Source organism: Salvelinus namaycush, chromosome 32 (genome assembly GCF_016432855.1).
Source record: "Salvelinus namaycush isolate Seneca chromosome 32, SaNama_1.0, whole genome shotgun sequence".
NCBI lineage: Eukaryota > Metazoa > Chordata > Actinopteri > Salmoniformes > Salmonidae > Salvelinus > Salvelinus namaycush.
Window position 1 is genome coordinate 14586050 of NC_052338.1, and position 21392 is coordinate 14607441.

Here is a 21392-nt window from a genome sequence, read left to right on the forward strand (position 1 = left end):
TAAAGTACCTGAGTGGCGCAGCGGTCTAAGGCACTGCATCTCAGTGCAACAGGCAACACTACAGTCCCTGGTTCGAATTCAGGCTGAATCACATCCGGCTGTGACTGGGACTCCCATAGGGAGGAGCACAATTGGCCCAGCGTCGTCTGTGTTTGGCCGGGGTAGGCCGTCATTGTAAATAAGAATTTGTTCTTAACTGACTTGCCCAGTTAAATAGTGGGTAAAGAAATCAAGGAGTTATACTATAACAACTTACAAGTTCTCGGCATGATTAGGCCTAGGAAATATGCAACATGTTGGTATTTTCCCTAGTATTTCAGGCTTGGCACACATTAGCAGTACATTAGTTCAAAAGAGTAAATTAGTTCAGCAGAATTGTATTGATTTCTATCTAAGAACCAGAGGTCATGCAGTTCTCAGATGGGCACTTTGTATAATTACTTTACCTGCATATTTTATCATTTCAGTATAGTTCTAATTTAGTTCTCAGCAGTATGTAATGTTTTGTTTTGACAAGCAACTTCTGTCTTTGGCCCTAATTTGCTTCAGCGCTAGAGATATTTTAGTCTTGTACGGCTAATTTGCTTCAGCGCTAGAGATATTTTAGTCTTGTAAGGCTAATTTCCTTCAGCGCTAGAGATATTTTAGTCTTGTACGGCTAATTTGCTTCAGCGCTAGAGATATTTTAGTCTTGTAAGGCTAATTTGCTTCAGTGCTAGAGATATTTTAGTCTTATAAGGCTAATTTGCTTCAGCGCTAGAGATATTTTAGTCTTGTCAGGCTAATTTGCTTCAGCGCTAGAGATATTTTAGTCTTGTAAGGCTAATTTGCTTCAGCGCTAGAGATATTTTAGTCTTGTACGGCTAATTTGCTTCAGCGCTAGAGATATTTTAGTCTTGTAAGGCTAATTTGCTTCAGCGCTAGAGATATTTTAGTCTTGTACGGCTAATTTGCTTCAGCGCTAGAGATATTTTAGTCTTGTAAGGCTAATTTGCTTCAGCGCTAGAGATATTTTAGTCTTGTCAGGCCAAACAAGTGTTTTTTTTGTTGCTGCCTCAGGTGCTGTCTTGGAGAGTTTCCAGACGCTCTCAGGATGATGCCAGTTTATTGAACATGATGAAGAACTGAGGGTGACTCCCAAATGGAAACCTATTCTCTATATAATGCACTTATTTTGACCAGAGCCCTATGCACCCTAGTCAAAAGTAATACACTATTGGGTGTCATAGGGTGTCATATAGCATGCCATTTGGGATGCGACCTCAGTCTACATGCTTGGGCTGTATTAACATTGCAGTCACCTCCCCATCCATTCACCAAGACACAATCTAAACCTGAGGTGACTTTAAATGCCGTAGGCCTGACTGCTGAACATTGATTGACCATCGATAAGTTGATTACCATGGGGGGGTCAAATTCAGACAAAGCAGATGATTATAGTCACACATTATGTAAATCCATGACGTTTACCATTCAGTCCGTCTTTGTGACAGCGCAGCAAGGGTCCAACAGTGCCGATTGCCTTCGCAATCAGCTGCTGAGACAAGCAATCAACAGCATTTTCCTGAGGGAGTTTTCAATTTCAATTACACCAACCTCTTTTTGGATAATATACAGGACACATTCTTCCAAGTCCAGTTCCTTTTGTGTTATATTTGGTCTATTTTTGTATTTTGGGGGCATTTTGCTATATTTTCCAGAGCCTTAATCCATGAAATACAAAATACATACTGTACCCACTCTAAAATGTGTCAATACTTGTATTTATATAACTAGGCAAGTCAGTTAAGAACAAATTCTTATTTACAATGACGGCCAACCAGGGAACAGTGGGTTAATTGCCTTATTCAGGGGAAGAACAACAGATTTATACCTTGTCAGCTCGGGGATTTAATCCAGCAACCTTTCGGGTATTGGCCAAATGCTCTAACCACTAGGCTACCTGCCACCCCAATATGAATGAAGTTATCTTGCTATCAAAATGCCCCTTATATTTGCACGAAATGTATGAGGAAAATCTGTTGAATATGCTGTTGAATGGTCTTCCTCTTGCTTTGGAAAACCTATGAAATATTTAGTGTCTTCTCTCCTCTGGATATGACTGCCGATTATAGATTGTTCTTCTCAGTGCCTCTGGATCCTCTCTAATGTCCTAGCATATCTCTGCAAGTTTATCACAGAGCAACAGAAGAGTAATGGCTGTGTGAGAAAGCAAAGTCCACCAGGGACGTGTACTGCATCATTCAGATGTAACACCACCATCTGTTTAGTGGCGGCGCAAACGGCAAAATCACTACTTAAGATCAGCCATTTATAGACATATCTGTAAAACTGAGAGCCAGGCAGTAGGTATACCTGTGGACGAGCAGGTCTGGAGTCAGATTCCCTCATTCCTGATCACGAGACAGGGTTAGCTAATGGGTGCTATGGGTGTTCATTTATCAAGGTCAAGGCCAGCCAGCGCTTTAAGACAGATTGCTCTGGGTTTCTCCTTGCTCTGCTCTATCATTAGCTGTTAAGGAATGTTTACAGAGTTTGCTTGTGATTAAAACAACATAAAAAATGAATTCAGTTGGGTACGTCGGGATTGTTTCAGTCCCTGACTCGTTCCCAGCATCGTGTTTACTCCATTAGTGACTATTTATAAAGTGTTGATGGATGGTTTCTAATACGTGTGATTTAGCAATCTCTTTTATCCAAAGCAAATTACAGTCATGCGCGCATACATTTTATGTATGGGTGCTCCCAGGAATTGAAACCACTACGCTACCGTTCTACCAACTGAGCTACAAAGGGCCACTATAAAAGTGCTATGAGGCATTTGACTGTGCCATTTGGGATGCAACCTGTATTTTACTTGAAGGGCATATGAGCAGTTAGTTTCACCTGGATGGTTGCCCTTCAGGACGTACCTGAGGCCTGAGGACTCACTGACCAGACCAGGGTAATAGAGGAGAAAAGGTGTGAGGATATTGACTAAATGTCATCCCAGAAATTAAAAGTGCCTAACAGCTTTGGGAGTCCTCCTCTCGTCGTTTTAAAAGGGGAAAGCTTTAACTTGGCAGCTCTCTGAGGACCTAACTGCCGTTATTGGTCCTCGTAGGCTTTAGCTTTACACCAACAGGAAGGATGAGACGCTTGTTTAGCCCCTCAGCTTCCCAGGGCGTTTTAGCAGAACGGTTTGTAGTTGAGTGTGTATTCAGAGGGGTTCCGCTCTGGGAAGAATACACCCCAGTGTTGAGACATGGTGTGAAATCAAATTACCACAGACCCTGTCAGGTGTTTCACAGTGTACAAGACATGGAAAGAGAGAACATGCATTCATTTGTTGCATCTCTCTCTCTCTCTCTTGCTCTCTCTCTCCTTCTCTCTCTCCTTTTCTCTCTCTCCCTCTCTCTCTCCCTCTCTCTCTCCTTTTCTCTCTCTCACCTTCTCCCTCTCCTTTTCTCTCTGTCTCTCTCTCTGTTACTCTCTCTCTATATATATTTCTCACACTCACTCTCTCTCTCTCCCTCTCTCTCTCTCTCTCTCTCTCTCTCTCTCTCTCTCTCTCTCTCTCTCTCTCTCTCTCTCTCACACTCTCTCTCTCTCTCTCTCTCTCTCTCTCTATCTCTATCTCTCTCTCTCACACTCTCTCTCTCTTTCTCTCTCTCTCTGGTTTTCTCTCTAAAGCCATGATGAGTGGTGTCAGGTATATATTAGCAGCTGGACACCAGTGAAAGTCTCACAGTGGTACCTCTGCTGTGAGGGTTGATTGGAAAACATCACACTCTGAATAACAACGTCTGGCTTCTCTTTGTGGACACAGAGCATAAATAATCACTTACATCTTAGCAGGGATCCAGTTTGGATAAGAGGAAAAAGGCTGCCTTTGTTTCTGCTGTTATTGTTCACTGGTTGAGTCATGAGCTGTGTGAGCAATGTAATCTTCATGCCAAGTCAATGATCTCCCCGGGGAAGAAACCCAACATGAATGCCTTCTCTGGACAATGTCTCAAGCAGACGTTTATAGATCCACAACAATGGACATTTTTCCCCCTCTGTCCCCTTACATGATTTTCAATTGTTCATGTCAGCTTGTGTCTTTAAGCCCCCCCCCCCCCTCCAAAAAAACATGCTGTCAATCAAAGTTTAATAATGATTAAGTGCTTTGAAATGAGAAAATCATAAACGTCAACCTTCTGTGTGGATATGGTGTATATATGGGCCTGTAGTGTCACCTCCAGCACTAAGCCAAAGAGAGGAGAGGAGAAGTGACCCTGTCATAGACCTATTGTAGTAACACTAATATATATTTTGTACACAATAAAGAAAATCAATTACATCTAAATATTGCTCCCAGCATTGATCAAAACTTATATTCTTGATCTGACTGAGTTCGCCTGCATCTTTGCGAACGAGTGGAATCATGAATAGGGGTTTGTTCGTTATATTCCACTGCGTTCCCCGTATCTGCCTCCCGGATTTGCCTTTTTAGCAGCACATTCACCACTCTCTCAAATGGCTAGCTCTGCCCTCTCGCGGCACAGGCCGAGGAAGTCGGCTCAAGTAGGCTAGCTGGCGGCAGAGACTTATGAAGGGCTCTGGCTAGTATTACTTAGCCAGCTAGAGGTATGAAATAGGAAGCTAAAGTTATTCGGAGCCGACCTCAGCAGGCGCAAAAAATAGGCTACTAAGTTCTCATAATAACTTTCTTATCAACCAAGTTAGGAACAAAAAAAATAAGATATGTTTCAATATGAACATCTCCTATCTTCCATATAGGACTACATTAAAATGCCATCATAATGCAAATAATACAGTTCATACATGTTGGTGGTTGTTTGTTCTTATCTCCATCACCCACTGGAGTTGATAGCTTACCCATTACCTAGTTTTTTTTACCACTACAGTTTTTTTAACCTTATTTTAACTAGGCAAGTCAGATAATTCTTATTTACAATGACGGCCTAGAAACAGTGGGTTAACTGCCTTGTTCAGGGGCAGAACGACAGATTTTTACCTTGTCAGCTCGGGGATTCGATCTAGCAACCTTTCGGTTACTGGCGGGCCCAACACTCTAACAACTAGGCTACCTGCCGCCCCGAATACATCACTGATATTAATACAGAATCGTAAGTAATATTCTAATAATGAATGTGAACGTGATAATACGATCATCTGTGTGCGCCATTGATGTCTGTTTGTGCAGAGCTTGATTAGTAATGCCTAGGAATACAAAGAGATGAGATATCTATGTGACGAGTTGATGATATGCAATTCATCATTACAACTGACTGAACAGATGCTACGTGTCAGTGTGAATCAGTTCTCATATTTCGCCTCTTTCAGGGGTATAGCATTACAATTGTATAGCTAATAGGCTATGTGTTTATAGATCGACTGAGGTAGATGAACCTACAGCAGCCAAGGTGATAATGGCTGGGGGTGGGAAGGGGGGGACTCAGCTGTGATGGGCCGCCAGTGTCGGCTCTATGGCAGCTTTATGATGAATTACCTTTCTGGGTCTGACTGATAGGTCTGATACTGAATGATACCAGCACACGGTTGTTCTGTCAGCAAGTCAACGGGCACGGCTGAGAAATAAATAAAGAATAGCAAAGAAATGAACCACAATTCAAGACAGCCTTTTTATTTTTCATTACAGGAGCCATCTCTCATATACAGTATATTTCCATATCCTGTGTTATGGGACAGGATATGGGGGGATGGACACAGCCATCCTCTAAGAGAGGGAAGGCATAGTTATGAAAGAAACATTCTGTATGAACCTTTTGCGTATGTTTGTAATGCCATGTAGAGTATATCTTTATGATTACATACAGCGGAATGGTACATCAATTCTGCACATCATTTTCTCACGTTGACATTATTTCACTTTCCCGAACAGTTCATGACGTTCACATTCCAGGTAATGATTTGATGCCTGTGTGTTGTAGAAACCGAAACCTCTATTGTTTTCTATTAAGAAAAGGCCCGGGCATGTCATTTTATTGTTAAAAAGAGATTCTGATGGATGTCTCCTCTTTCTTTCCTTACACAGCTCAGACGATTATTATGAGTACGGACACGATAATGGTGAGGAATCGTATGAGTCATACGGTGAGTTACTAACTGCTTTATTAACATATAAAATGTTGTTGAAATGAATACTGTCTTGTTCAATGTGGTTCTTTGTTCATCAGCAGTTTGAATGCTGTTCATTCTTAAAAGGGGGGGTTCTAGCTGACATCTGGAATTGTTTTAAGATGGTCACATTAACTATTTGATTTTGAATTTTTGGACCCCTTTAGGTATAAAAAAAAATTAAGAAAAAAAGTATTTGATAAAATATTGAATTTGGCCTTTACTACCATAACCCCGAGAAACGCACTGACTAACACGTTGTAAATGCACTGAATAACACATGGTAAGTGTTAATGAAGTGAAGTGTTTGTCCTAGCTAGGAGATATAAGAAAGCTCAGGAAATATATTTATATATATATATATATATATATTATTATTATTACACATATTTAACCTCTTTTTGGGTAGGCACAAAACTACCTTCATCCTACATAATCTTTTTTTAACCGGTGCCTGTTACCTTCAGACGAGTCCAGTGACACTTGTGTGGGTCATAAAGCAAAATGTAGAACCCCATTGTGTTTCTGAGAATCTCCCCTTTTCCACAGTGGGTTCACATTAGTTTGTAGCCCAAACGGTTCGGACGCTACAAACAGAAGTTGGCACAAGGCTGTATCTTCTTCAGACAAGTCCCCTTACACTTGTGGGGGTTGTAGAGCAAAATACCATTGTGTTCGTGAGAGTCTAGCCTTTCCATAGAGAGGTCAAAATAGGTAGGTAAAACAGTTCGGAAGCGACAGATGTTTTTGTGAGAAGACCGGTGTTCCAGATGTTTCATGGACAAACACAGATCTAGCTCTGCCACCTTTCACTGCAGATGTGGATCTGCGATATCGGCAGATGAGGTAGATTGAGACGGATATCTTCAGTTTAAACTGACGGATTTTGAAGGGGATTTTTTTATTATGTTATGTAGATTGACGCACCGGTACGTCAGTTGACTCTAAGGGTTGTAGGCACTCCATACATTTTTGGGACACATTTGTTGTAGATGTATCGTTAGCATTATTCAGGGTGCCAGGTGATGGGATAACATGAGGCATGTTCTTTGTCAATATAACGGTAAAATAATTTCTGAATGATTTGTCTGTTTCACAACTGAATTAGACCTCTTTTACGCAACTCCATATGAACAGTGCTCATTTTTCTGACAATGTCAAATACAATTCTGTTATTATAAAGGTTGGGGATGTCTGATAAAGACACAGTAATTCTATAAAGCGGGGCATGGCTACGTCTACACAATACCCTGACTGTATTCATACATAAACCATGAGTGATAGAGTAACTGATATGCCTTGACGTCTGGTTTTCTAATATAGCTTTAACCATAGTTTTATTTTCTGGTGTAATGACTTGAGCACTGTATGGTTCCTGTTTCAGTCACTGAGCCGTTAATGTCATCTCATTACCCAGGTCTCCTCTTGCTTTGGCAGATGTCAATTCTTACAGCACTTCACAGTAAATGTATACAGTTGTCACCAGACTGAGACACTATCTGTAACATGAAGGACTTACAGTATATGTTCTTTGGTCCATAATAACTTTGTAATTGACCATAACATAGGGCAGGTAGCCTAGGAGCCTGTACGAGCTTTGGGCTAGTGACCAAAGGTCACTGGTTCGAATCCCCAATCTGACTAGGTGAAAAATCTGTCGATGTGCCTTTGAGCAAGACACTTAACTTTAATTGCTCCTGGGTCACTGTCATTGATGGCTGATCCCTGGCTGTGAGGCTGTCTCAGGGGAATTGGGATATGCAAAAAAACATGTGTATAATTGTCACGTTCCTGACCTGTTTTCTGTTGTTTGGTATGTGTTTATTGGTCAGGGCGTGAGTTTTGGGTGGGCAGTCTATGTTTTCTGTTTCTATGTTGGTTTTGGGTTGCCTGGTATGGCTCTCAATTAGAGGCAGGTGTTTGACGTTTCCTCTGATTGAGAGTCATATTAAGGTAGGTTGTTCTCACTGTTTGTTTGTGGGTGATTGTCGTCCGTGTCTGTGTCTGCGCACCACACGGGACTGTAGCGTTTGTTCGTTCGTTTGTAATAGTCTGTACCTGTTCCTACGTGCTTCGTGTTGTATGTAAGTTGTCATGGTTTAGGTCAGTCTACATTCGTTTTGGTTATTTTGTATCCTTCCAAGTGTTTGTTTTCGTGTTTCGTCGTTTGCTTTATTAAATCATTATGTATTCAAAACCCGCTGCACGTTGGTCCAATCCTTGCTACTCCTCTTCGGATGAAGAGAAGGAGGAGGCTCGTTACAGAATCACCCACCTAACCCGGATCAAGCAGCGGGTTAACGGACAGCGCACGAAGCAGGATTTCTGGTCTTGGGAGGAGATCATAGAAGGAAAAGGACCATGGGCTAAAGTTGAAGTGAATCGCCGCCCATGGGAACAGCTGGAGGCAGCTCGGAGAGCGGAGGAAACCGGAGAGAGGAACCGGCGTTATGAGGGGACGCGTCTAGCACGGAAGCCCGAAAAGCCCGCAAGTACAACCCAAAAATTTCTTGGGGGGGGGGGCTAAGAGGTAGTGGGTCTAGGGCAGGTAGGAGACCTGCGCCCACTTCCCAGGCTAACCGTGGAGAGCGGGAGTACGGGCAGACACCGTGTTACGCAGTAGAGCGCACGGTGTCTCCTGTACGTGTTCATAGCCCGGTGCGGGTTATTCCACCTCCCCGCACTGGTAGGGCTAGATTGGGCATTGAGCCAAATGTCATGAAGCCGGCCCTACATATCTGGCCACCAGTACGTCTCCTTGGGCCGGCTTACATGGCACCAGCCTTACGCATGGTGTCCCCGGTTCGCCTACATAGCCCGGTGCGGGTTATTCCACCTCCCCGCACTGGTCAGGCGACGGGGAGCATACAACCAGGTAAGGTTGGGCAGGTTCAGTGCTCAAGGGAGCCAGTACGCCTACACGGTCCGGTATATCCGGCGCCACCTTCCCGCCCCAGCTCAGTACCACCAGTTCCGGCACCACGCACCAAGCCTCATGTGCGTCTCCAGAGCCCTGTTCCTCCTCCACGCACTCTCCCTGTGGTGCGTGTCTCAAGCTCAGTGCCTCCAGTTTCGGCACCACGCATCAAGCCTCCTGTGCGTCTCCAGAGCCCTGTACGCACTGTTCCTTCTCCCCGCACTCGCCCTGAGGTGCGTGCCGTCAGCCCGGTACCTCCAGTTCCGGCACCACGCACCAGGCCTACTGTGCGCCTCAGCAGGGCAGAGCCATCTGTCGGCCCAGCACCGTCTGAGCCATCTGTCTGCCCAGCGCCGTCTGAGCCATCCGTCTGCCCAGCGCCGTCTGAGCCATCCGTCTGCCCAGCGCCGTCTGAGCCATCCGTCTGCCCAGCGCCTTCTGAGCCATCCGTCTGCCCAGCGCCTTCTGAGCCATCCGTCTGCCCAGCGCCTTCTGAGCCATCCGTCTGCCCAGCGCCTTCTGAGCCATCCGTCTGCCACGAGCCATTAGAGCCGCCAGCCAGTCAGGAGCTGCCAGAGCCGCCAGCCAGTCAGGAGCCGCTAGAGCCGCCAGCCAGTCAGGAGCCGCCAGAGCCGCCAGCCAGTCAGGAGCTGCCAGAGCCGCCAGCCAGTCAGGAGCTGCCAGAGCCGCCAGCCAGTCAGGAGCTGCCAGAGCCGCCAGACAGTCATGAGCTGCCCTACAGTCATGAGCTGCCCTACAGTCATGAGCTGCCCTCCAGTCATGAGCTGCCCTCCAGTCATGAGCTGCCCTCCAGTCATGAGCTGCCCTCCAGTCATGAGCTGCCCTACAGTCATGAGCTGCCCTCCAGTCATGAGCTGCCCTCCAGTCATGAGCTGCCCTCCAGTCATGAGCTGCCCTACAGTCATGAGCTGCCCTACAGTCATGAGCTGCCCTCCAGTCATGAGCTGCCACTCAGTCCGGAGCTGCCACTCAGTCCGGAGCTGCCACTCAGTCCGGAGCTGCCACTCAGTCCGGAGCTGCCACCCAGTCCGGAGCTGCCACCCAGTCCGGAGCTGCCACTCAGTCCGGAGCTGCCATTAGTACAGAGTTGTCCCTCTGTCCTAAGCTACCTCTCTGTCCGGAGCTACCTCTCTGTCCGGAGCTACCTCTCTGTCCTGAGCTACCTCTCTGTCCTGAGCTACCTCTCTGTCCTGAGCTACCTCTCTGTCCTGAGCTACCTCTCTGTCCTGAGCTGTCTCCTCTATGTAGGAGGGGCCTTAGTGAAGGTTCCTGGACCATGGTCGGGGGCGAGGGTCGCCACTCAAAGGACGCTAAGGAGGGGGACAAAGACAGTGGTGGAGTGGTGTCCTCGTCCACCGCCGGAGCCGCCACCGCGGACAGATGCCCACCCAGACTCTCCCCTTGAGTTGTAGGGGTGCGCCTGGAGTTCGCACCTTGAGGGGGGGGTTCTGTCACGTTCCTGACCTGTTTTCTGTTGTTTGGTATGTGTTTATTGGTCAGGGCGTGAGTTTTGGGTGGGCAGTCTATGTTTTCTGTTTCTATGTTGGTTTTGGGTTGCCTGGTATGGCTCTCAATTAGAGGCAGGTGTTTGACGTTTCCTCTGATTGAGAGTCATATTAAGGTAGGTTGTTCTCACTGTTTGTTTGTGGGTGATTGTCGTCCGTGTCTGTGTCTGCGCACCACACGGGACTGTAGCGTTTGTTCGTTCGTTTGTAATAGTCTGTACCTGTTCCTACGTGCTTCGTGTTGTATGTAAGTTGTCATGGTTTAGGTCAGTCTACATTCGTTTTGGTTATTTTGTATCCTTCCAAGTGTTTGTTTTCGTGTTTCGTCGTTTGCTTTATTAAATCATTATGTATTCAAAACCCGCTGCACGTTGGTCCAATCCTTGCTACTCCTCTTCGGATGAAGAGAAGGAGGAGGCTCGTTACAATAATGCACACACTAGTATAATACACACTACAAACGCACACACAGACACACACAGTGGTGAACAGTGCCACGCTAAATGCTTTCTAACAGGACAAAAGAAAGAGGTGTTTGACAGTTCAAAGGAAGGGGATGTTTAAATGATAAACAGAGTTGATGGTACATAGCTGATCTCTAAACACAAGGTTACCTTGGTCACTGTTTCTCTAAAGTGAGTGCCAGAGAAACGGTGACAGGTTTAATTAGAAACTATTGGTTATGGGCTGCCAGCAGAGACCATGTCAGGGAAAAAACTGTTCTTTGTGAGCCTCTGCTCTGCTCCGGGGATGAGACTCTGTTGGCTAGAGATCACACAAAGGCTGCCATCGATGCAGCAGGCACTTGGCACATAGACAGCAGAGGGCCTGAATGAGGTCTGATTTGGGCTAATGGTTATTGTGCCCTTTTGCTAGGAGCCACTACACTGGATCTTTTCAAGTAGCTATTTGATCTTCTGTTTCAATTATCTAAATGCATCCTTCTAGGTGAATGACAAGCTTCTTGGTGGATGTTTTGTTTGAACTACAGAGGCTGTGGGAGTCTTCTGTTGTTCCGGTTGGATAAGCCATGTCAACATCAGACTCTCAAAGGATTTTGTGACCAGAAAGTCCATGATGCTTCATTTGTGTTCACTGATGAAGACAGAACCTTGACATAATTGAACTATTTGTGACTGGATTGATGCCTGATTAAAGTATGATAGCTGAATGCTTACCTCAGTTCCAGGCTAAGGAAAATATAAAACAATTCTGTCCAATAACCTCTTGACACCAGCGTAAAAATGACATAAACATCTGAGTTACACAAAAGTGTGTGTGTAGAAGTGTTTCTTACTGTTGTTTCCCTATAAAGCAGGTCAGGAGGAGTGGACAACTAATCGCGGGAAGGTGCCAGCTGCACGGACGACCAAGGGAGTGTACAGAGAGACGCCCTACTCCAGATATTGAACTGATTATACAAGAACCTGCACAATCCCTCACGGACGTGTCATCAAGTAATGGATTTTATACGGACGCTCCCTTCTTTTTAGAATAAAAACACTCAATCGTAAATGTGGGTTTTAAAAACAGAAAAACCTGGTATCATATCAAGACTGTTTTCACCAGAATAATGTGTATATTTTAGGTCATCTACCCACTCCTAAACAAGTAGATATCTAAATACTATGGAACTGGTTATAGAGGGATTGGTCACTTTAATATGTTAGTGATTTAGTTGTAGAGAGGTGAAGTATTGTAGATATTTTTTCCTGGGGGTGATTGGTCAATTGTGTCCCTTGTAAATGAAACCTTTCCAATCAGAAAACAGAACGATCCTGAAATACATATTGTTGTTTGATCTCCTTTTGTAAATGATAGTTCTTTAGTGTTAAAGGGCTTATACAAGCATGGTGTGGAATCATTGTGGATAGTGTCAGGTGTGTTATTCCTCTTAAAACGTGTGTAGACATGTGTGTTTAATTCCCACCTTTAATCAATCTTCATTCACAGGCCATACTATTCTTTTTTTTGTGTAAAAATCTTCAGTAAAAAAAAAAGAATCAAGAGCTGCAAAACATTTTATGTAAAGCTCTTAATAATTAATTCCAATCTATTATTTTTTAGGGGGTTAAAAACCTGAAATGTTTTCAGACAATGTAATAATCCGTTTCTTGAGACATTAAACCATGTAGAATTGGTCTGGTAGCAGAAATAGTGTATTAGCATATTAACCTTCTCTGCTTATGTAAGCCCTTTAAATTTTTCTTCTTGGTTGATGCTCAATAAACTTTTTGAAAGAAGTAAGTTTGTGTTCAAGAGCCTAATTCTGTATTTACATAGCTAAATAGAAAAACATTATAATCTAAACTAACAAAACGAACATTGGAAAGAATGATGCTGATGATAATATTGAAATGCTCACTTTAATACAGGTTTTTATATTCCGTAATGAATGTATAGACTCTTGAGCGATACCATGTTGATCAAGAATTAGCTTCTGAATAATATGATAACATGTAAAACCGCATAAAAGTTAACATTATGTTTATGAAAAATCTTAAAACTGAATGCAAGCAACAAAACAACACAATTTTGTAAGAACTGTGTCGCATATTTGTATTTTACAATTCAGGTAATGTTTTGTAGGGAATGGTTTTGATACAATGTCAACCACAGATTTAAGTCTTTGATGTTGTGTGTTTTTCATATGTTATCTCTTAATAAAACGGATTACAATGTGTTACAGCATAGGGAACAGTACAGTACACTAACATATACACTAACAATGGCATCGGCACCTGTATTTTCTTGCTTGCCTATCTGACAATAAGTTACTTTGAGCATCTTATAATAGACAGTGCTATTACATTTTAATGACAACAAGCAGTGACACCAGGAGAAACACCTAGGGACTGTTCATAGCTTTTCTACTGGATGTAAGCAATGGCTTTCACACAATTGTATGGAATTTGTATGGAGGGGAAATCGTTTCTGTTGTTGTTTTGCTCCCTGTGTTCCCCTCTGGTGGTGTGGCCCTCTATCTCTCAGTCTATAAAGACCCATGCGGCCCCTGCCCTTTGGCCATGCCCCTCCGTTAGAGAGATTCTAAATGACCTCTGAACCCCAGCTGACCTCCGCACTGAGAGGACGGCAGACAGAGAGTAGCTGTTTTAAAAGACCTCCGTCCATCCGTTCCACAAGGTAATCAAACCCAACCAACCTAACCTCACCCTAACGTAGACTGACAAACATAAAGCACTAAAACCAAAATGAACTTTAATATGTTGTTCTTTATTACGTCTTTCTTAATCTTGAAGGGGTTTAAAAGTCAACACTGGGGATTAATTAGACTTCGATATAAAACATTAAAAAGTAATATAAATAGCTGTAATATTTCTAGAAAGTTTGGTGTGCAATAAGTGTATTATAAGACTTTGATAAAATATGTTGTATTGTAAGTAAAATGAATTACTCTTTAACCGTACTAAAACAATTGTTCTGGATCACTTTAAATTGCAGTAGTTTGTTTTCTTTCTGTACCTTTATTATTGTAATCAATCATGTTATTTTCTTTATTTTAGGCTGGTGCCAGAGCCCACGACACGAAATCATACGTCCGAACACCCTCAAGCTCTGAAGGTGAGTTGCAACCCACACTATTCTTCTGATAATTCGCCTCCTTTAAATCAACATAACAAGGGCGCTTTTGTTACAAATACAGTATTAGCCAAGATTAAAAAGCTACAGGGCTGTATAGTGCACTACTTTTGACCACCAGAACCATATGGGCCCTGGTCAAAAGTAGTCTACTACAGTGCCTACCGAAATTATTCACACCCCTTGACTTTTTCCACATGTCATTGTGTTACAGCCTGAATTTAATATGTATTATATTTAGATTTTGTGTCTCTGTGTCACACCCTGACCTTAGTTATCTTTGTTTTCTTTATTATTTTGGTTAGGTCAGGGTGTGACGAGGGTGGTATGTGTGTTTTTGTCTTGTCTAGGGGTTTTATATATCTATGGGGTTTCTGTATGTCTAGGTGTGTGTAGTTAGTCTAGGCATATGTAGGTCAATGGTGGCCTTGATTGGTTCCCAATCAGAGGCAGCTGTTTATCGTTGTCTCTGATTGGGGATCCTATTTAGGTTACCATTTTTCCATGTTGGTTTTGTGGGTTATTGTCTATGTGAAGTTGCATGTCTGCACTCATTGTTTATAGCGTTCACGTTTTGTTGTTTTGTATTAGTTTGTTTAGTGTTCTTCGTCTTACATTAAAAGCATTTATTCACATCACGCTGTGCTTTGGTCTCCTCACTACGACGAACGTGACACATTGGCCTACACACAATACCCCATAATGTTAAAGTGGAATTATGTTCTTAGAATTTTGTACAAATGAAGGGAAAATGAAGAGCTGTAATGTGTTGCGTCAATAAGTATTCAACTCCTTTGATATGGCAAGCCTAAATATGTTCAGGAGTAAAAATGTACTTAAAAACTTCTTCTGGATCAAATCCCGTTAGCGGGATGGATTTGACAACATCCGATGAAATGGCAGAGTGCGAATTATTATTTTTTTTGTTGAAATATTTAACTTTCATACATTCACAAGTGCAATACACCAAATTAAAGTTAACTTCTTGTTAATCTAGCCACCATGTCAGATTTCAAAAAGGCTTTATGGGGAAAGCAAACCATGCGATTATCTGAGGACAGCCCCCCATCAAACAAACACATGACAATCATATTTCAACCCGCCAGGCGCGACACAAAACCCAGAAATAACGATATAATTCATGCCTTACCTTTGAAGAGCTTCTTCTCTTGGCACTCCAATATGTCCCATAAACATCACAAATGGTCCCTTTGTTCGATTAATTCCATCGTTATATATCCCCAAAATGTCCATTTATTTGGAGCATTTGATTCAGAAAAACACCGGTTCCAAATCGCCCAGCATGACTACAAAATATCTAATAAGTTACCTGTAAACTTTGTCCAAACATTTTTCAAACAACTTTCCTAATCCAACTTTAAGTATTTTAAAACGTAAATAATCGATCAAATTTAAGACGGGATAAACTGCGTTCAATAGCGGTTAAAATGAAAGTGGAGCGAGCTTCAGGTCACGCGCCCCAACCACAACAGTACACTTGGCTATACAACCAGAAAGGAAAGGGCTACTTCTTCATTTCTCAAAGGAAAAACATCAACCAATTTCTAAAGACTGTTGACATCTAGTGGAAGCTATAGGAACTGCAAACATATTTCTCTTAAAACGGGCTTGCCATAGGAAACCAATGGAAAACAGATTGACCTAAAAAAAAAAATCCCTGGATGCATTGTGCTCGGGGTTTCGCCTGCCAAATCAGTTCTGTTATACTCACAGACATTATTCAAACAGTTTTGAAACTTCAGAGTGTTTTCTATCCATATCTACTAATAATATGCATATCCTAGCTTCTGGGCCTGAGTAGTAGGCAGTTTACTTTGGGCACGCTTTTCATCCGGACGTGAAAATACCGCCCCTTATCCCAGAGAGTTAACAAATCACATAATTTTCATGGACTCACTCTGCGTGCAATAATCGTGTTTAACATGATTTATGAATGACTACCTCATCTCCGCAAGCCACACATACAATTATCTGTAAGGTCCCTAGGTCAAGCAGTGAATTTCAAACACAGATTCAACCACAAAGACCAGGGAGGTTTTCCAATGCTTTGCAAAAAAGCATGGTGAAGTTATTAATTACACTTTGGATGGTGTATCAATACACCCAGTCATTACAAAGATAAAGGCGTCCTTCCTAACTCGGTTTGCTGGAGAGGAAGGAAACCCTTCAGGGATTTCACCATGAGGCCAATGGTGATTTAAAAAATTTACAGAGTTGAATGGCTGTGATAGGAGAAAACTGAGGATGGATCAACAGCATTGTAGTTACTCCACAATACTAACCTAAATGACAGAGTGAAAAGAAGGAAGCCTGTACAGAATATAGAAATGCATCCTGTTTACAATAAGTCACTAAAGTAAAACTGCAAAAATGTTATCAAAGAAATGTCCTGAATACAAAGCGTTATGTTTGGGGCAAATCCAACACATCACATCACTGAGTACCACTCTTCAATCTTGGTGGTGGCTGCATCATAGATAGAAATTCACCTTTCAGCAGGGCAATAACCTAAAACACAAGGCCAAATATACACTGGAGTTGCTTAACAAGACGACATTGAATGTTCCAGAGTGGCTAAGCTACAATTTTGACATAAATCGACTTGAAAATGGCTGTCTAGCAACGATCAACAAGCAACATGACAGAGCTTGAAGAATAAAAAATAAAAAAACAAATATTAAGCTCTTAGAGACTTACCCAGAAAGACTCTGAGCTGTAATCGATGCCAAAGGTGATTCTAACATGAATCGACTCAGGGGTGTGAATACTTATGTAAAGGAGATATTCATTTTCAATAGATTTGGAAAAATGTCTAAAAACAGGTTTTCACTTTGCCATTATGGGCTATTGTGCGTGAGAAAAAAACAACAATTTAATACATTTTGAATCCAGGCTATAACACAACAAAATGTGGAATAAGTCAAGGGGTATGAATAGGGTGCTCATTTGGATGTGGCCACACAGATCCTATTATGAGCTCAACATATTGTGGTGCCTCTAAGCAGCCATGGAACATGGCTGAAGGGCTTGTTACCACCTTGTGTTAAACATGGTAAACCCATGTTACTGCGGCAGAGGAAAGCTGTTCCTCTGGGATAGTCTCCAGACTGGGGAGAAATCCTGGACGTCTCAACAGAGCACAAACCATAATCCTCCCTGTTTTACCGGCCCACAATCCCCCTGGTTGTGTGTGCCAGGCGGGGCCGCTGCCACCCTTTGTGTCTCTGTGATTAGTATACAGAGGAGCTCAGCTCTGTGCAGGCGTGGGCCCCGTGCCATCAGAACCAACCTCTATAGGCCCTTCCAGCTGGAGACATATGAAAAGGATAGCGAGCTGAGCGCTGGCGGGGTTCTCATCTCCTCTCCATCATCAACACACATAGAGATAATGACTTATTGATTGGTTTTGACAAAAATCCATTCAACTTCAAAGAGCAGCCGGGCTCTTTTACGTCCACAATGACAATATCTTAGAAGTGATTAAAGAGCTTGTTGTTGTTGTTGATAATATTGTCGTTGTTGTTTTTGTGTTCGTTTAAGCTGCTTATAATAGATTTTTGTATCCTTTCAGGTTGAAACAAAACATCGCTGGAATGACATGACTCTAAGATGTAGCTTCCAGACAGCTCTCAGAAGAAATGCCCCGATTTGGTCTTTAAAAGGAAAGGAGAACACATCTCCCAGCTGAAGAACCAGATGAAGAAACTATCTACCGACCAAACACTGAACATTTAATTTCTCTCTGTGGATGTCGTAGCAGAGCCACCTGTAGAGGAACTGTAAAGGGAATAGGCTAATGTGTAGATCACACTTCCTCAGGCTTGTCCCATAGACACAGCAGACCAGCATCACACTTCCTCAGTCTTGTCCCATAGACACGGCAGACCAGCATCACACTTCCTCAGTGTTGTACCATAGACATGGCAGACCAGCATCACACTTCTCCCAGCTTTTATAGAGAGAGACAATTAACCTGTATAACACTTCTCCAAGCTTTAAGAGCGAGAGGGAGACAGCAGTCCAGCCTCACACTTCTCCCATGCAGCCTCTAGAACCACAGGCAGGAGACCTGTATCACACTTCTCCTCCAGAGAGACAGACAGGAGACCTGTATCACACTTCTCCTCTGGAGACAGACAGGAGACCTGCATCACACTACTCCTCCAGAGAGACAGGCAGGAGACCTGTATTCCACTTCTCCTCCAGAGAGACAGACAGGAGACCTGTATCACACTTCTCCTCCAGAGAGACATGCAGGAGACCTGCATTACACTTCCCCAAGCATCTAGAACCACAGACAGGAAACCTGTATTACACTTCTCCTCTATAGAGGCAGATAGGACCCAGCTAGAAATGAGGAATCAGCCCAGAAGCGTCCCTCTTCCGGGGGGCCGGAACTGATTGAATCGGCCCGGAATCGGGTGTCGGACTCGGCCCGGAATCAAAATGAATAACTGCCCAGAATCGGCCCAAGTACATTGGCCATTTCCGTCTACCGTAATTCAGCCGACTTTGCCGGCATCTTACCAGAATCCCCCCAGAAGCTGCCCGATGCCAATTTAAATAAATGTATACAAAAATTACCCTATTTAGTCATTTTAAATATTACTATTATACATTTTATGCATACAAATTATACCCATCCACCAAAAAGCTTTATCTCGGAGGAAACACTGTACACCTGTTGACCGTGTCAGCGTGCTTGCGCCTGGCATAGGAATCGCTACAGCGCAATTGTCACGTTCTTTCAAAATTGAACCCAGAAGCAGACCAGGACAAGGAGCGTAGGAAGAAGGTGAGTATTTATTTACAAGTAAATGTGAATGGGTAGATATATCCAGGTGGCGTAGCGGGCAGCGGTGGTGAATTGATGGGAGTAAATAGGTGAATCCAATGGAGTAGCGGAATCCTCCGTCGACCAGGCGGGAATGGGGTGAATGATCCGGGTGAGTAACTGAAGGCAAAACAAACGGAGGTAAGTTCAAGGCAAGCAATACGTAAACAAAAATAACAAAACAAATACTATCCAACTGGAGTCTGATACTATGGCACAACATACTGTTCATGGCTAACGATCCGGCAGGGAATGGATGTCAGGTCAGAGCTTTTGAAGGGAAGAGGTGATGATCAGGACAGGTGTGCAGATTACTGATGGGATACAGGTGCGGGTGAACATCAATCTCCCAACAAGCTAATTCGCCCGGCAACCAGACAGGGTGCGTTCCAGGACACCGGAAACACACTCCAGGACAGAAACACAAGCAAACACAGACTCAGGAAGCGGGATTCGTGACAGTACCCCCCCTCCGACGAACGCCACCGGGCGGACTACCTGCAGCGCCAGGGTGGAGGCGGTAGAAGTCACGAAGCAGGTCGTCATCAAGGATCTGACGCCGAGGAATCCAACTCCTCTCCTCTGGACCATATCCTTCCCAATCCACTAAATACTGGTACCCTCGACCCCGCCGTCTGGAGTCCATGATGCGGCGCACCGTGTAGACAGGACCACCTCCGATCATCCGAGGAGGAGGAGGACGAGGAGGAGGAGGCAACAGAGAACTGAGGTGAACCGGCTTGAGACAGGAGACATGAAAGGTGGGATGAACTCTAAGTGTTGCAGGCAACTTGAGTCGAACCACAACAGGATTAATGATTCTCTCCACAACAAACGGACCAATGAACTTCGGTGACAATTTCCTCGACTCAGTCCGTAGAGGAAGATCCCGTGTAGCCAACCAAACCTTATCTCCAACCGTATAAGCTGGGGCAGGAATACGGCGACGATTCGCCTGGATCTGATACCGGTCAGAAACTCTAAGGAGAGCCTTCCTGGCCCGATGCCAGGTCCGGTGGCAACGACGAATGTGGGTCTGGACAGAGGGAACCGAGAGATCCCTTTCCTGAGAAGGAAACAAAGGAGGTTGGTAACCGTACAGGCACTGGAAGGGAGACATCCCAGTAGCAGATGAAGGAAGAGTATTATGGGCATACTCGACCCAGGGTAATTGAGAGGACCAAGAGGTGGGATCAGAGGAGACAAGACAGCGCAGCGTGGACTCCATCTTCTGGTTGGCTCTCTCCGCCTGACCATTAGATTGAGGGTGAAATCCAGAAGTGAGACTGACTGTAGCTCCAATGGCCAAACAGAAGGATCTCCAGACAGCAGAGGTGAACTGAGGACCACGGTCAGAAACAATGTCACAGGGCAACCCGTGGACCCTGAAAACCTCCCTAACCAGGATCTCGGACGTCTCAGTGGCAGAAGGCAGCTTGGAGAGGGGAACAAAGTGAGCAAACTTGCTGAATCTGTCCACAATGGTCAGAATAACCGTGTTACCATCAGAAGGGGGCAACCCCGTGACAAAGTCCAGGGCCAGATGCGACCAAGGTCGCCGGGGAATAGGTAGAGGGTGAAGAAGCCCAGAGCTGGGCCGATTGGTACTCTTATTCTGCGCACAAACAGGACAAGCGGCAACAAACCTCCGGGTATCTTCTCCCATAGCAGGCCACCAAAATCATCTGCGCAGTTGCGCCATAGTCCGAGCAACACCAGGGTGACAAGCTATCTTGCTGGCGTGGGACCACTGAAGGACAGCAGAACAGACCGACTCGGGCACGAACAACCGACCGGGTGGACCGTTACCGGGCCCGGGCTGCGTCCGAAGGGCCGCCATCACATCCTCCTCAATCCTCCATGTAACGGTTCCCACGACAACATTCTGGGGAAGAATCGTCTCAGTCTTGGCCCCACTCTCCTCCGTCTTAGAGAACATCCGGGACAGGGCGTCCGCCTTCCCGTTCTTCGACCCAGGTCGGAACGTCAGGGAAAAATTGAAGCGACCAAAAAACAACGCCCACCTGGCCTGACGGGCGTTGAGACGTTTAGCCGATTGCACGTAAGCCAGATTCTTGTGGTCAGTCCAGACCACAAACGGTTGTCTCCGCTCCCTCCAACCAGTGACGCCACTCCTCCAAGGCAAGCTTCACAGCGAGAAGCTCCCGGTTACCCACATCGTAGTTTCTTTCAGCTGGAGAAAGACGACAAGAGTAGAAAGCGCAGGGATGGAGTTTACCGTCAGTGGAGCTACGCTGGGACAGGATGGCGCCCACCCCCACATCAGACGCGTCCACTTCAACAACAAACTGACAGGAAGTGTCAGGTTGAGAGAGAATCGGGGCGTTGGTGAATCGGCTCTTCAAGT

At 44.4% G+C, this 21392-nt stretch overlaps 1 protein-coding gene across 1 annotated transcript in view; it reads left to right on the forward strand.

Moving 5' to 3' along the window:
• The window catches only part of LOC120027439 (KH domain-containing, RNA-binding, signal transduction-associated protein 3-like), a 162678-nt gene extending 150699 nt beyond the window's left edge, over positions 1 to 11979 (forward strand). The window contains exons 8-9 of the mRNA XM_038972374.1: positions 6044 to 6102; positions 11888 to 11979. Of these exons, the coding sequence (XP_038828302.1) occupies positions 6044 to 6102; positions 11888 to 11979 (151 nt within the window). The remainder of the gene's footprint in view (positions 1 to 6043; positions 6103 to 11887) is intronic.
• The last annotated feature ends 9413 nt before the right edge of the window (positions 11980 to 21392 follow it).